Below are 16269 nucleotides of genomic sequence, written 5' to 3'. Positions count from 1 at the left end.
TTTAGGAGAAAAGAACATATTCCACATATCTGTAATAGATGTGTTAGATGTACTATGAAAAAGTTTCACATACACTCATAGGTGCAAAGATAGCACCATGTGCCACCATCTCTCCACTTCCTGGGTGCAGCAGTCATCATTTGCATGTTGGCTCTGACCCCCTTGCATCTATTTCTTTTTCATTTTAATTAAATGTATTGGAATAACATTGGTCAGTGACATTACATAAATTTCAGGTGTACAGCTTTATGCTATGACCTCTGTGTACTCCATTAGGTGCTTACCAGCCCAAGTCTAATCTCCTTCCATTACACAGATTCGTAAAGCTATCTGTACTCCGATGTTCACTGCAGTATTATTTACAAAAACCAAGGCATGGAAACAAATTGTGTCCATTATCTATTTTTTATCTCACTACAGGAGTATTTTAAAGCCCATCTCAGTCATCACGTCAACTCACCCACACACTGCAAAAACGTCTCTTTAAAAAAAAGGACATTTTCTGATCTATCCTAAAGGTCATTTCACACTCCAAAAAATAGATGACAATTTCTTGGTATCGTTGAATTCTCAGTCCATAATCAAATTTCCTTGAGTGTCTTAAAAATATTATTTTTCACAGCAAATTTCTTGAATCTGATTCCAAACATTGTCTCACTTGAGGTCCCAACTTCTCTTTGGAGTCCCACGATTTTAAAATCTGGTATAACAGTTTCTATTTGAATAAACCTAAGCAGAATTTACTCCTTTTTAAATAAAATATTACTATTCTCAAGGGCAGGCAGTGGGTTATGTAATGCAAGTTTGGTAATACATACAATTTTCTAGAAGAACATAAAACCAGCTTTAGCGTCTCAAGGTAAAGGGCCGAGTGATCATACGTTATTGTAGTTCAGATAGCTTCTTGTAAACAACCTCCTGAGTTTCAGGTTGACAAGATATAGAATGAGAATATTAAAACATATTTAATTTTAAATTAGACTTTAAATTTAAATTAAACCTGGCAAATATTTTTTTGTTTTTGTTTTTTAAATAACAAGAAAGCAGAAAGTCAGGGCTGCAGGAGGCTGGTGGGGAGACAGGTCCTTCTCTCTGCACCCAGAGAGATGCTGGGGCTGACTGTCTTCTAAAATCTTCCGGCTATACACTTTGGGACATGGAATGTGTGTGTGTCTGTGTACACACGCTCATACACATATGCACACACATGCCACCCTCTCACCCTCACCTCAAAACCCCTTACTCCCTGTCTTGCTTTATTTGTCTCTGGAGCACTGATCACCATGTGACACACCACCTGTCTCTCTTGCCTCACTAGAATGTAAGTCCTACGAGGGAGGGAGCTTCGTTTCCATTACTGCTGTGTCTGGGCACCTAGAAAACATGCTCGGCACACATTTAGCACTCTAAATATTTGTTGAATGATTAAATGTCTGTCAGTCCTCAGGTTCCAAATCCTGTGCCTGGGGACCCTAAGACCCTTGGACGGGGGGAGAAGAAGCCCGCCTTGGACACACCTGCTCCCATGGAGATGCAGAGCCTCAGGCCTGAGCACGTCCGGGAGCTGCTTGAGCCCGAGAGGACCAAGATGCTGCTGCCTAGGGAGAGCAGGGCCTGGGAGAAGTGTGCCACCTTCACCAAGGACTGGGTGGCGGTGGAGGTGGGGACCTCCATCTGTGACGGTGATGAGAAAGGTGAGGGGACAGGGGTCCCCTGGGAGGTGGGGGAAAAGGTCATGGCAGAACCTGGGAAAGACAAGACATTCATTCCTTTATTCACTGATTCCGTGAATTTTTACAGAGCCCTGTGTCAGTCAGCTTTTGCTGTGTAACCAGTTACTCCAAGACACAGTGGTTTAAAGCAACAACCATTCTCTGCTCATGATTCTACAGGTCAGCAATGTGACATGGTCTCAGGGGACAGTTCCCCTGCTGCCTAGACAGCTGCAGGGAACTGGCAGGGCAGCTGGTTGATCTAAGATGACCTTAATCACATGTCTGGCCAGTTTGATGGTGCTGACTTCAGGCAACGTGTCTCCAGCAGGCTGGCGCAGACTTCTCATGGGGTGTTTGCAGGGCAAGAGAGAGAAAGCCTCACTTCACAAGCACTTTGAAGCCTCTACTGGCAACCCGGTTGCCCATGGGCCATTGGTCAAAATGAGCCACATAGTTAAGCTCAGCATCAGTGAGGGAGGGGGCTGTCCAAGGATGTGGACACAGGGAGCAATGCACAAGTTGGAGGCCACTGGGGACAACAATCTACCACAAGCACCTACTACGTGCCAGGTGCAAGAGGTCTAGCAGTGAGCAAGATGGCCCTAAGAGAGCTCAGATTCAGTGGTGAAAACAGACCATCTTTTTATTTATGAAATAAAAAGTAATGTCTGATGAGAGGTGTGAAGACAGTAATGGGATGATTGATGGAGAGCGACTTGCATGGGGTTGGGAAGGTGAGAGGTGCACGAGGATGCGGTTGTCACATGCGCTGGGGGGAGAGTGTTGATGGCAGGCAAAACTACACATGTGACCACCTGGCAGTGCCACCGAGCTCGCTGTTTGAAGAACGAGGGACAGGGCCAGCGATGGCGCAACTTGTAGGCCTTGGCCAGGAGTTTATATGTTATATGAGTCTTTGGAAAGCCTGGGAAGGTTTTGAAGAGGACAGGCTCGCCTTTGCATTTCAAAAAGATTCCTCTAACCCAGTGGTTCTCAACTGGGGGTGATGTGGCACCCCACCACCCCTCCTCGGGGTACTTAGCAGCGTCTGGAGACCTTTGGGGTTATCATTTACTGGGGAGACGCGACTGCCATCTCGTGGGCAGGGGCCAGCTGTGCTGCTAGACACCCCACAGAGCACAGGACAGCGGCCACCACGGAATTATGCAGCCCGAAATGCCAGTGGTGCGAAGTGGGGAAACGCTGTGTCCAGTGTGTGTGAGAACGTATCTTAGGATGAGGAGGTCAAGAGTGGAAGCTGGGAGTCCAGTTAGGACACTCCTGCAGCTGCCTGGGAGAGAGGTGACCTAGCTAGGTGGGGTGTTGGTGGACATGGAGTGAGCACAGAGATCTGAGAATCAGAGGTCTTGCTGGTGGGTGGGGCAGAGGGGAGGACAAGAGCAATATCAAGGGTGAGTTCTGGGATTTGGGCTCAACCATTGCTGAGATGGGGACCCCTGAAATTCATTTCCACAGCAGAATGGGGCTGGACCATCTACCAGGAGCAGGGTCCTTCCTTCCCCAGGGACGAGCAGGCCAGGGACAGGGATGTAGGTAATATGGACACCAGTCTGGAAGGGAGGAGGAGGTGTCAGGCTCCTAGCGGGGTGCAGCTGCAGGAAGGTGAAAAATGCTGACTTTTGGCCTGCCCCCTAGTTCTGTGCAGCCTCGGGGTGAGACTGATGTTGAAGTTCAAATGTGGAGAGACCCCATGGAGGCTGGGAGCTAAGGAAGCCTTCACTGTCCTGGTTTAGTTCTGTGGCTTCTTCTGCTGCTTTCTCACTCAGTTTTAGCCAGAAGCCTGAAGAGAAGGCACTATCTTACTAGTTTGACAGGTAAAGAAAAGACAGAAGCTCAGGTAGCAGAGCACATCAAGTGATCCAATTTAAGTCTTCCAGGTAGTTTGTGACAGAAATAGGATCAGAACTCAAGTCTCTGATTATCTCTGCCTGACCTTGGCCAGATGTGTGTGTGTGTGTGTGTGTGTGTGTATGCGTGCGCGCGCGCGCGCATGCATGCACATGCGCACACACATGTGCAATGTGTGTTAGGATATTAGGAGAAAAGGGATAAGGTGCTAGGTGGGAAGAGAATGCAGAGCCCACACAGCTGGCGCAGTCACTCACTCACAGCTTCTTCCCCTACCCCCACCTCTGCCCAGGTCTGTCTTCTCAAGAGACTGGGCTTCCTCAGGAGTGGAGCTTGGTGGAGGAAGACTCAGAGGAGTCCCAGGTAAGTTGAGGTTCCCTCCTCTTTTACAAATGTCCTGCCCTGCAGAACTCAGTGGATTTTCACAGTCCATCCTTCAGCTAGGAATTTCCCTGCTCCACTAATGCCTGTTTGTGGATGTGAGCCCCAAGTGGTCACCCACAGGAGACAGGATGCATTCCTATTGCAGTCAGACAAGGTGTGGAAGGTCTCCATGTGGTGTGTGTAACTCCTACCACTCTCCACCCTTCACTCATCAGTTTATCATAACTTAACCATTCTTTTATCTGTCCCCTCATTCAGCCACCCAAACTTTTATTTGTCTACTCATCCACATATCTACCCATTCATCCATTCTTCTGTTCATTTGTCCATCCATCTACCTCATCTATCTGTCCACTCATCCATCCATCCATCTAAATTCATTCTATCTATCTATCTATTCATCTATCTATCTATCTATCTAATATCTATTCATCATCTATCTATCTATTTATTTATTCCATTTGGTTTTTATTTGTTTCATTCATTCGTCTACCATTGAATCCTCTCATCTACTTCATCTACCTACCTATCTATTTCCATTCTATTTCCATTTGTTAAATATCTATTGATTATTCATTCGTTCTTCAATTCCTTTTTATTCACTAATTCTCATTCATATATATATTTCCATCTTAAGTATCTAGTTATTTTATATATTTCTACTATCTACCACTATCTATATGTAGTCAATTCATCTATTCACCCCTACTATTTATTTTATGTACTTTATTATCTAATATTACTCTATTTATCCACACACCCATTTATCCATCAGCTGCTTGTTGGTCATGGTAGGGACTTGGCCACTATTCAACCACCCATATATCCACTCACCCATTCATCCATCCATCTACCAGCCCATCCACTGATCTATCCATCCACTATTCATTCTTCTACCCACTCATCCATCCATCCATCCATCCATCCATCCATCCATCCATCCATCCACTAATCAACTACTAGGTTTTAATCCAGATCCTGCGAGTGAAACCAAACAGACTTATCAAGCACATTCCTTTGTATTGTTTCCTTTGGTGGGGCATAAGACATTAATATGTGAAATAATAATCGTAATTCTTTTATTTAAACATTTTTTAACATGTTTCCTTTGGTGGGGCATAAGACATTAATATGTGAAATAATAATCGTAATTCTTTTATTTAAACATTTATCTTATTAGAAAAATCACATAAGTACCCTAAGCAGCACATGATGATCCCATCTCCCAATCATATGTCTGAAATCCAGCTCAGATTAGTTTAAGCCAGAAAAAAGATATATTGACTCACAGCATGGGGAGTGAGGCAAGCTAGGGTGGTGCAGAAGCAAGTGCTGGTCACAGTGGGGTGGCTCAGAGAAGATGTTAACTCTGTGGCTGGGAGGCTTGTTCTAGAATGTCCTAGACAGCAGGAGACAGCACACCTGGGGTTTGGGAGATGAGTGAAAATTTCTCAGACAGAGCAGAGGAGGGAACAACATGTGCAATGACATGGAGGCATGACGGAGCATGCCTTTGGGGGAACATTGGACTTAGGGCAGAGCAGTGGGAGATGTGGATGAGAAGTGGGCTGGGAGGAGAGCATTCATTCATTCCACAGATGTGGGTGGTGAGAGAAAGGAATGTCAAGGGTATCACAGGTGGATGTCTGGAGAAGCCTGAAGGAGAAGGTGCAGGAAAACAGCATGGGAGCTTTTGGGGGCACAGGGGAAAGATTTGGGGATATTTGGGATATGACAAGTTTAACATGCCCATTAGACATCTAAGTGGAGATGGCAAGGAGACAGTGAGACTTATAAGTTGGGAATCCAGAAGGCGGTTAATCAACACACACACGCACACATTTGAGAGTCATTAGAGCAGAGATGGTGTTTATAATGGGCAAACTTTACAAATCACTCTGAAATTTTCATCACATGTACCATTGTTCTGATAATTCCTCTGCTAGAGAATAAGGATATTACATACTTTATCATCTATCTAGTCATGTCATTGTACAGTTTTTAATTCAAATGGCTTCTCAGTTGATGTGCCAGTCGTGTAATCCCATCTTCCTGCAGGTAACAGTGCTGGCTCCTCCCTTTCGATATTCATACCTTTTTTTTCTCCTCTGTTCTAGGGCTTTGTGGAATGGCCAAAAGCCCCACAACAAACAACTATACTCTTAATCCTCTGTGTGCTTTTCTTGTTCCTGGTTTTGACAGGGATGCCTATGATGGTTTACATTTAACTCCAGTGGTGGCCCTTGTTCCAAAAGGGACTCCTTGTGTTCCCTTAACATAGGGTCCTGGCTAAACACCAGGAATGGGTGTCGAATATTATCAAATGCCTTTTCAATGCCCATAGAGATTATTATTATTTTGTTGTTGTATTTCACCTTTTGGTGTGAGGTTTTACATTAACTGTATTGTATTGAAATTAAGACATCATCAACTGTAAAATGTAATATTTTGCATACCACTGAGAAAGAAAGAAATGCCACTTAATTGTAAGATGCCACCAACCAGGAAACACATTGTGACTTCAGAGAAGGTAAAAAAAAAAAAGTGTATCTTAGGCTTGATGAAATCTAATAGATTTCTTAATGTCAAATTATCTTTGTCTTCATAGGCTTGTGGAGTACCTGTCTTTTCAGAAGCTGAATTCTATTTCTAGATATTTTCTATATGATGCTTGCCTCTGTCTTCATACATAAGATGGGTATTGTCCTTGCCAAGTTTGGGTAACTTGGCTAAGCTTGCATCACAGAAGGAACTATTCTCATTTTCTATGCTTTTGAATATTTTTTTATAGCTTGAGAAATATCAATCCTTTGACATTTAGAAAGAATTCTCCAGTAAAAGAATCAGGTCCTAGAGCTATGGAGGCGGGATGTCTTAGCTAATTCTTGGATGGCTTTCTCAGTTTCTTGCCATGTTATCAGTTTATAAATCCGTTTTACTTCACTAATTTTTATGATTTATAGTGTTCTTTTATCCCCTAGAATATTCGTCTTTCCATTGAGCTTTTCAGGTGATTGGCTTAATAAATCACATTATTTTATAATTAAACAAAATTGTATTTTTCTTTGGTTCTATCCCCTTCCTTTTGGAAGAAACTTCTGTTTGTGGCTTACTTATCAGATTTTTCAAAGGTGTATCTAGTTTATTATTATTTTTCTGAAGAAGCAGCTTTAGGATTTATTTATGTCCATTATTTCTCTACTTTGTAATTTGTTTCTCTTTAATATGTGTTTGGTTTATTTTTTAATTGTTTCTATTCCTTGTCTTTATTTGTTTATATTTTCTTTTTATAAAATTATTTGCTAGAATATTATACTTAATAATGTAAATGTACTTCTGGTTATAGCCTTGACCACATCTTACAGTTTAATTATTCATGTTCTTGTTTATGTTGTTGTCTAAATATATCATAGTGTTTCTAAAGAGTGCTTTGAAACTCAGTGATTTGGTTTACCTAAATATAGGGGTTTTTTTTCTTGATTTACTGCACTGTGAACAGAGAATGTGGCCTATAATATATCTGCTTTCAAAACCTTTTTAAAAAGCTTTTATTGTGGCCTAGAACATATCCAAATTTGTATGTTTCATGGACGTTTAAGAAAAATATGTATTTTCTGTCTGTAGAATTCAAAACTCTACATGTCTGTTAATTGATTCAGTCTTATCAATCGTGTTGTTGAGAGTCATGTGTTATTTAATTTTGGCCTACCCTGTCTGTCAGAAACCAATACGATTATGTGAAAATCTATTAGTATGATTATGTTTGTCAGCATATTTTTAGTCTTTGCTTTATGTATTCAGCACCTGTGCCATTTGAAGCATATCATAAGTACAGCATTGTTATGTCTTTGCCAATTAAATAATATGTGTAAACACCACATACAGTGCCACGCATATAGTAGACACTCAATAAATGTTAGTGAAAACCTGATTGTGAATCCTTTGTCAAATATCAAATAATTGTCTTTAACCAATTTAATCCTTTGCCTTAAATTTTACTTTGTCTAACAGTGGTTGACAGACTGGCATTACCATCCTGATCTTTTTAAGTTCCTGTGTGTGTGTCTGTGTTTAGGCTCTTTGTGTCGTTTTGTTCTAACAGGACTTCCAATGGCCTCTTCTGGTAGAGTTAGGGCAGGGACAAGTATAGGGTCCTCTCTGGTCTTCCCTCTCTTGGGCTGATTGCATCCAACAAGCCACAATTGGCCCTTAAAAGCATATAAGTCTCAATCATTACATTCCTTAGGATTTTATTGGTTGCAAATAAGAGAAGCTCAGTTCGAATGAGCTTAAGCACAGGGATGTTATTCACATTGTGCCCAAGTTCAGGATGAAACTGGCTTAATTTACAGCGGGTTCCCAGGGCCTTTCCTCTCAGTCGACTTCCCAGTTGTGCTTCCTTTTGGAGGTGACCGCCTTCTCCTTCTCCACACAGCTAGGGGCATGGCTATCACCGTCCCATGCTCACCTCTTCCCTGTGGCAAAGTGGGGAACTTGAAGCAGATCCTTGTCACACACACCTCACCCCCCATAGCTGCTCTGCTGGGGTGGACCAGGGACGAAGGGAGGGAACAGCAGCTGCAAAGGCCAGAAGCAGGACAGAGCTGTGGGAAAAATGGCAGAGAATGTACTGCAGCAGGACAAAGTGGAAACGGGGGGTGCACCGGGAGGCCACCCTGGACATCCAGGCCCAGCGGGCTCATAGGGGGCTGAGGGGGCTGTGGTGGGCTCAGATGGTGCCACAGTCCTAATCAAACTTGTGAGGACTGGAAATAATCCTGATGCTAATAGAAATCATGCGAGCAGTGGCCGTTAGTTTAGGCTTCATCACGTGCTAGGAATGTCACCTTGTTGATGGTGGAAGTATCCACCACACCCCTGACGATCTGTTCTCCACCCAACAGCCGGAAAAATGCCATGAAACCATAATGAAGGCCATCATAATCCCCCTAGTTCAGCGTTACCAGTCAGTCCCCACAAAGGCGGCACAGCCCCCATGAGCTGTCCTGTGCTGCCCCCTCCTCTCTCTCCTCTCCAGCACACTGACCTCATTGCTCTTCCCACCAGCGCATCACATGCCCTCCTTAGGACGTTTGCACTGGCTGTTCCTTCTGCTTGCAATGCTCTTCCCCAGCCCAAACATTGCTTCTTAGAGCACTCTCCACTGACCACCATCCTCTAATAGCATCTCCCACCACCTGACAATTATGGGTTGATGCGGTTCTCGTCTGGAGTCCTAACAGCCTGGTCTTTCGTCCTCCTCTGGTGGCTTTGCCTGGAGGAACTGTATCCTGGGAAGGCTGAGTTGGGGGCGAGGAGTTGCAGGCTTCCGCTGTGCCTCCCAGGAACTCCCCCACACCCGCATCAGCCTGTGTGACCCCACCAGTCCGACCCCCTCTCTTACGTGCTTGACGCTGCTCTGTCCTCTTCCGGAACAGGCCATATTGGACCCAGGACAATATCTGCTTATAGTGTCTGCGACGCACAGTGGAGCGGGAAATGCGTCAACTAGGAGAAATCTGAAAATCGTAGGAAAAAAACGGGACCCCTCCCGGCTACCAGATAGCCCCTGGCTTGTAATTCTCACCACGAAACCACCTGCTGGAAGCCGTTTCTGGGCCGACGGGACTGCTGCACGCTGTCACCAGGGAGTAGCTTAGGCAGCCAGCGCTGTGGCGTTCGCGTAATGCCAATTCCTGTTCCTCTTTACCTTACCTGTAACCCTTAGATTGTAGATGCTCTGAAACGCGTACTTTCCTAACCCCTCCCCCAGGGTCCCAGCCCCTCCTACTGCAGAAGAGGCTCCGGGCAGGCTCTCCTCACGCACAGCCCCACCTCCCGTCCCTGCTCCGCTGCAGGGACAGGAGGTCACAGCCCGGTAATCAGCTAACACACAAGGCAGTGCCCCAAGAAATGCCACCCACGCGCGGTAGAGCTCAGAGTGGGAGCCCTGCGCCTGCGGGCACAGCCTGGAGCCTGAGCTCTCCCTGGGCGCCAGAGCCCCTGCGCCCGCACTAAGACCAGGCAAAAAGGCTAAGGGACCGACTCCGGCCCCACCCACAACCTGTCAGCTGGGCTGCAGAGGATGCGTTTTTCCTGTTCTTCTGGCGATGGAACTCAGTCTCAAGTCTGTAGACGAGGGTTCTATTTCATTCATTTGTCCATTCACTCGACACTCCCTGAGCACTTACTCTTTGCTGAGGCCTGAGCTGGGCGAAATTTGGATCAGAGGGAGGAGCCAGACTGTGTGGTTCAAAACGCTGAGAGCTCTAGGGCTGGAGCTGGACGTGTTCAATTATTCACTCAGTCAACTCAGTATTTGCTGAGGACCTACTGAGTGTGGGGGCCTGAGCTGGGCGATGTCTGGGGCACCAGGGCGGGGGCGGGGATGGGGAGGGGAGAACCGTATCATTCCTGACCCTGAATGACTCCAGGGCTTATCTGGGATGTACAACTTCACTCAGTCACCTGGCACTTCCTGAGGACCTACTATGTGTGAGGGCCTGGACTCAACAAAGTTTGGGCCACAGGAACCAGAATGTGTGGGTGTGGTCTCTGACCCTGAGGGGATCCAGGGCTGGTGCTAAGGATGTTTACCTACTATTCATTCATTTACCTGGCCTATTAATTTCTATTTCCTGAAGACCTACTGTGTGCTGAAACCTGGGATGGGTGATGTCTGGGGCACCAGGAAGAACCAACTGTGTGGTCCTTGACCCTAAATGACTCCAGGGCTGATGCTGGGATGTACAGCTATTCATTCAGTCAGCACTTTGTGAGGAACTATTGTGTGCAGAGGCCTGTCCAGGAGGTGCCAGAAGTAAAAAAGGCACACTCTCTCTCCTCCCAGGTCCTCACCAAAGGGGCTGAACCTTTTATCCAATTTAATTTATTGAACAAATGCCTGCTCAATCATGAAATCAACTATTACAAGGCCAGCCTGAGACTCACAGATACTTCTTTGGGTCTACTTTGGTAGGTCACATTTATAATTTTGGATCAGGGAGGTGGCGGGGAGTCCAGCAGATGTGGAGTGCAGTCCTGGCCCTGTGACATCTTCCCTGTGTGACCTTGGGCAAGTCTGTGACTTTCTCTGAACCCTAGTTTCTTTTTGAGCAGCAGGGAGATGAAAGGGTATGCCCTCCAGTGCCATGAGGCTGGAGACAAACGTGAAAGCGCTCAGCACAGTGCCTGGTACGGGAGGCCCGGTGATCGTCAGCTCTTACGTTGCTGGTCCCCGGAGGTTTCTGCAGGGCCACGACTACTAACAGGTTTCTCCTCTCCGTGCGAACTCAGGGGTCGGGTGAGGTGTGGCAACCGCGCAGAGGTGTTCCCGCACGGACCGCGCTCATGGGGCGTCTTGTTGGCGTGCATCTTCTGATGCCGAATGAGGGCAGAGAAGCTGAAGGCCTTGCCGCAGCCTCCGCACCGGAAGGGCTTCTCGCCGGTGTGGATCTTCTGGTGCTCGAGGAGGGAGGACACGCGGCGGAAAGCGGCGCCGCACTCCAGGCACTTGTAGGGCCTGGCGCCTGCGTGCACCAGGTGGTGCTGCGCCAGATGCGAGCGGTTGTTGAAGGCGCGGCCGCAGTCAGCGCATGCGCAGGGCCGCTCGCCCGTGTGCACGCGCCGGTGCTGGCTCAGGTGCGACACCTGCGTGAAGGCCTTGCCACACTGTGTGCATGTGAATGGCTTCTCGCCAGTGTGGATGCGCTGGTGCTTGGCCAGCGAAGCGCTCTGGCTGAAGGGCCCACCGCACTCAGTGCACATGTAGGGCTTCTCGCCGGTGTGCACGCGCCGGTGCTGAGCCAGGTGCGCCCCTTTGTGAAGGCACTGGCGGCAGGCGTAGGGCCGCTCCGCCGTGTGCGTGCGCCAGTGGCGCAGCAGCGCCGAGGAGAAAAGGAAGGCTTTGGGGCACTGCGCGCAGAAGGGCCGCTAGCCGATGTGCACGCGCTGGTGCTCCAACAGGGCCGCGAGGCCGCGGAAGGGCTTGGCGCACTGGCCACAGGCGAAAGGCCGCTCACCCGTGTGCACGCGCCGGTGCTGTGCCAGGTGCGCAGGGCGCGCAAAGGGCTTGGCGCAGTTGGAACACGCGTGCGGCCGCTCGCCAGTGTGCCGCCATGTAGGAGCTCTGGCTGAAGGCTATGCCGCGCTGGGTGCGGGCGTGCGACCGCTCGCCCGTGTGCACGCGCCGGCTGAAGGCCCGGCCGCACTCGGGGCAGCAAACGGCTTCTCCCCGGTGTGCGCCCTCCAGTGCAGAGCCGAGCAGTAACTGAAGGCCTCGCCACAGTCCTCGCACTTTCACGGCTTCCCGGGGCCCCCAGCCTCTGCATCCTTCTGTTTTAGGCTCTTTCCTGGGATGCCGCGCCCCCAGGACCCATGGGTGACCTGGGTAACCGTAGGACTGGTTCCCAGGACTCCATCGAGGTCACCACGCTCCCAGGTGGGGTCCTGCTGGTGGGCCTCTGGCTTCGCAAAGCTTTCTAGCTTTTCCTGCCGGTCTTTGAACTGACCCTCAGGTGTCCAGGCTTTGCCCAACTCTGAGCCCTGGGCAGTGGTAGCCAGGAGTCCTGACATCCCCACTCCAAAGCTGCTGCCTCCATTTCACAGCTGGGTACTGGATCTGAAAGAAAAAAAAAAAAAGGTTTGTAATTTGTCCTGGGTTAGGAAGGGCCCAACTTAGGGTCCCTGCCTCCACACTGGTGACAGCTTTGATCAGATCATTCTGTCCTGGGGCCATCCTGTGAGTAGCGGGATGTTGAGCAGCATCCCTGGGCTCTACACACTGGATGCCAGTGCATTGCCCTCTCCCCAGCCAAATACACCCCTGGGTGGGACAACCGAAAATGTGTGCAGACATGGCCATGTGCCCTCTGCGGGGACAAAACTGACCCTGGTTGAGAATCACTGACTTAAAAGGAACTGAAAACAATTTAAAAATATCCTGCAGAAAAATGAATCTTTAGCTTATAACCTATTGCTACTGCCTGAAATGTGTCCCCCAAAATCCATATGTGGAAACCCGACCCCCCTATGTGATGGTGTTCAGAGATGGGGCCTTTGGGAGGTGGTCAGGGTTAGGTGAGGTCCTGAGTGTAGAGCCCCTGTAATGGGATCACTGTCCTCATAAGAGGAAGCAACCAGAGCTCGCTCTCTCCACCATGTGAGGACACAGCAAAACGATGGCCATCTGCAACCCAGGAGGAGAGCTCTCACTAGAACTGGCCCTGGTGGCACCTGATTACAGACTGCCAGCCTCCGGAACTGTGAAGAACAAATGTCTGTTGTTTAAGCTCCCAGCTCAGTATTTTGCTCTGGTGGCCTGAGCTGACTCATATTCCCAGGGGGATGTTTTTTTTCTGGTAGAAAAATCGGTCCTCCCCACACACACGGGAAAAAGCAGCCCCACATCCCCTGTATGTATACTGCTGGCGGGAGCACGTACTGGATGGAATGCTGGCACCTTCCAGGAAAGCTGAGGACACATCCCCAGTGGCCCAGTCCTTACATTTTCTGGAACGTGAATGCATGTGTGTGCCGGGAGGCTTGTCTGAGATCGTCTGTAACAGCCAAATACTAGAAACAATCCAACTGTCCATCAACGAGGGAACAGACAGCTAAACGGGGTACATTCGCAAACTGGACTGTCTCACAGCATAAACACGAATGACTGTCAGCAACTGCACCAGCTGAGAACCTCAAATACAGTGTTGGCAAACAAGGTAGGATGCAAAAGAATGTGTCCAGTATTACGCAATTTAGGCTTAAAAACATTAGAATTGATCATTTGTTTTGGGGAATAATGGATGTAAGTAGCAAAGGTTCACTGCTCCACCCTGGCCCAGCTGAGCAGCAACAAATGCAGAGTTCGCCCCGCCCCAGGAGAGATGACTTGGAATTTGCTTAACAAAAGCCCCAGGTGACTCAGGGACACTGGACATCTGACAGGTGCTGCTCTCGGCCACTCAGGCCAACATAGACTATCATATGGTGGCAATAATAACCAGCACCTGCTGGACACAAAGCTGTGTGCCCAGCACCCTTGAAGCTCTTGCCGTGGATTACCCCATTATCCTTCAGGGAGGCCCCAGGAGTGGCAATGCCAGGGCCCATGCTGGGGCTGACGGGTTCCAGACTGCACCCTCTGCAGCGCCACCCTCCACACTACCCCCACACTAGCTGTTTCAGTTGCTGGTAATGCTCTTCCCCCAGCACTGGAACATGACCTGGAGTTCTGGTGCCACCCCCATAGGCAGCTCTCTGGCCCCTCCTGGGCCCAGCTGAGTCCCCATAACTGCAGAGGTACCCACCTCATGGTCTTGGGAGCATTAGGTCTTGTCCATGTCACTCAGGCTGTGGTCCTGCTCTGGTGACTGTGCTTCAGTGGGTCCAGTAGGCATCTGTGGAAGAAATGGGGAGCCCTGAAAGGGGGTTCTTGGCAGACACAGGAGGGCAGAGCAAAAGTACAGGGTGTTTAGTGTGTGTGCATGTGAGAGGTGAGTGGGTGGGGGGAACCCAGGATGGTCACATGCACAAATAGGCAATTGACGGGAAGACAGAGATGGTCAGAGGCAGATACACACATCATGTCTTTTTCTCTGTCACACACACGCAGTCACACCTCGGGGTGCAGTTATACCACCGCCCGCCCTGGCACTCATGTGCCCTTACAGGTCACCCAATGCTGCAGCACACAGTCCCCCACACACAAAGAGGCAGGCAGTCTCACACAGCCTCATGGCTCCAAGTATGCGGGCAGCCCACACCTGCACATGCACACATAGCTATACACACAAGGTCACACACACTGCCCCACTCCACTCAGGCAGCCCATGCGCTGGGGCTCCACCCACAGCAGCATACACGGAGCCACACCTGGTGGGTAGACTTCACAGGCACCCGAGTCACATAGGTGCAGGGCCTTCCCCATGTGCAGTGATGCCACTTGAGGTGTCATAAACATCCTGTGACACACTTTACACAGCCCTCTATACGTAGTTATGCTCAAGCACACACAGAATAATACAGGCACACCCAGGCTGCCCAGCTCCAGGTTGCGGTCACACACACTGAGCCTTCACACACAGTTGCACACCCATACATATGTGGAATCACACCCCTCATCCCCAGTAGAACAAGTTCCACACATGCCCAAAGTCGCACAAGTGCAGACACACTCGTTTACGCACACGCCACTGTGGTCTGGCATGTGTGAACACAATGATATGTAGGGACAGACACACACCGCATTGCACGAACAAGTTATACACCTGCAAGGGCACAAACTGATGGAGTCACCCACATGCAACATGTGGGGACGGACTCATACACGGGAGTCACATTCACAAGTACATGGGCACGAAGTTGTGGAGTCACGCAGGTGCAAACACGGTGACACGAGGGGCAGGACTCGTATGCACATGCCGCCAGAGTCACGAACTTACTGAAACCAAAAGACATGGGGGATGGGGAGTGGAGAGAGAGTGAGAGACAGACATTCAGACAGACGCAACCACACATCGGCGCCCTTGTCTCCCGGACGGTAGGAAGGCCTGGGGCGCCTGCCGCCGAGCTTGATGAGTTCGGGTCAGATTCTTTTCGGTCTCCGGCCCTATCCAGCCCGCGCGGACTCCCAGTGACCTGCCTTGTCCCACAGTGGCGCGGACACGTGCACCCCACACAGGTAAAGGCGGCCGACGCCGCTAAAGGACCGATGTGCCAGGCCAACGCGGACTGCGCGTTCGCGCCGGAAGAGTGTGGCCTGCGCGGGACTCCCAAGAACTACAACTCCCAGAAGGAGCCGCGCCCCTCCTGCGCAGCTACTCAGGCCCGCAGAACCTGGATTAACAAGACTACAACTCTCACAAGTCCTTGCGTCTGCACAGAGCGGGTCGAGGAGACCCCGTCGCGAGGGATCCCGAGGAGGGCGGGGCGGATGTGGGGGGGATTTGGCCGTGTCTGCCCGAGCCCCGCCCAGCACGGCTTGCGCGCAGGGTTGTGGGCGGGACCAGTAACATGAGGGCGAGACTCTTCTTCTTCAAGGAGGGCCAGTCTACAGGCTTAGAAAAAAAGACTCTGAGGATCAGAGAGGCCAAGTCTCTCACCCCAGGCTGCACAGCAGAGAAAAGGTTGGAACAGAGCTTTGCAACCAGCCCTTCACCATTAAGCTGTGGAAGTCAGTTGTCTCAGAATTGGATGTAATTCCAGTCCAGAGCAAAGAAAATGACAAATCCATTTACGTGGGTAAACGATTGTAATAGTCAATGCATACACAGGATTGGCCAACAGTTATTTTAAAGAGCTT

The 16269-nt window shown here is 49.2% G+C and overlaps 2 protein-coding genes across 2 annotated transcripts; one reads left to right on the top strand and one right to left on the bottom strand.

Moving 5' to 3' along the window:
• The first annotated feature begins 1496 nt into the window (after window positions 1–1496).
• On the top strand, window positions 1497–6196 carry SMIM17 (small integral membrane protein 17). The gene is made up of 3 exons (XM_039880639.1): window positions 1497–1694; window positions 3877–3947; window positions 6086–6196. Exons 1-3 carry the CDS (start codon window positions 1526–1528, stop codon window positions 6194–6196), a joined length of 351 nt encoding a protein of 116 aa, XP_039736573.1. The 5' UTR covers window positions 1497–1525.
• Window positions 6197–10841: 4645 nt separating this feature from the next.
• Window positions 10842–15492, bottom strand: ZNF835 (zinc finger protein 835). Its single transcript, XM_039880633.1, is given in 5 exon segments — window positions 10842–12072; window positions 12074–12188; window positions 12191–12588; window positions 14276–14365; window positions 15236–15492. Coding segments are annotated over 3 exon segments (1356 nt in total). The 5' UTR covers window positions 12543–12588; window positions 14276–14365; window positions 15236–15492; the 3' UTR covers window positions 10842–11183.
• Window positions 15493–16269: the final 777 nt, after the last annotated feature.

The sequence above is a fragment of the Pteropus medius genome, unplaced genomic scaffold, assembly GCF_902729225.1.
Source record: "Pteropus medius unplaced genomic scaffold, Ma_sr-lr_union100, whole genome shotgun sequence".
NCBI classification, from domain to species: Eukaryota; Metazoa; Chordata; class Mammalia; order Chiroptera; family Pteropodidae; genus Pteropus; species Pteropus medius.
Note: the sequence above shows the minus strand (reverse complement) of the source record. Positions and strands in the feature narration are given on the sequence as shown.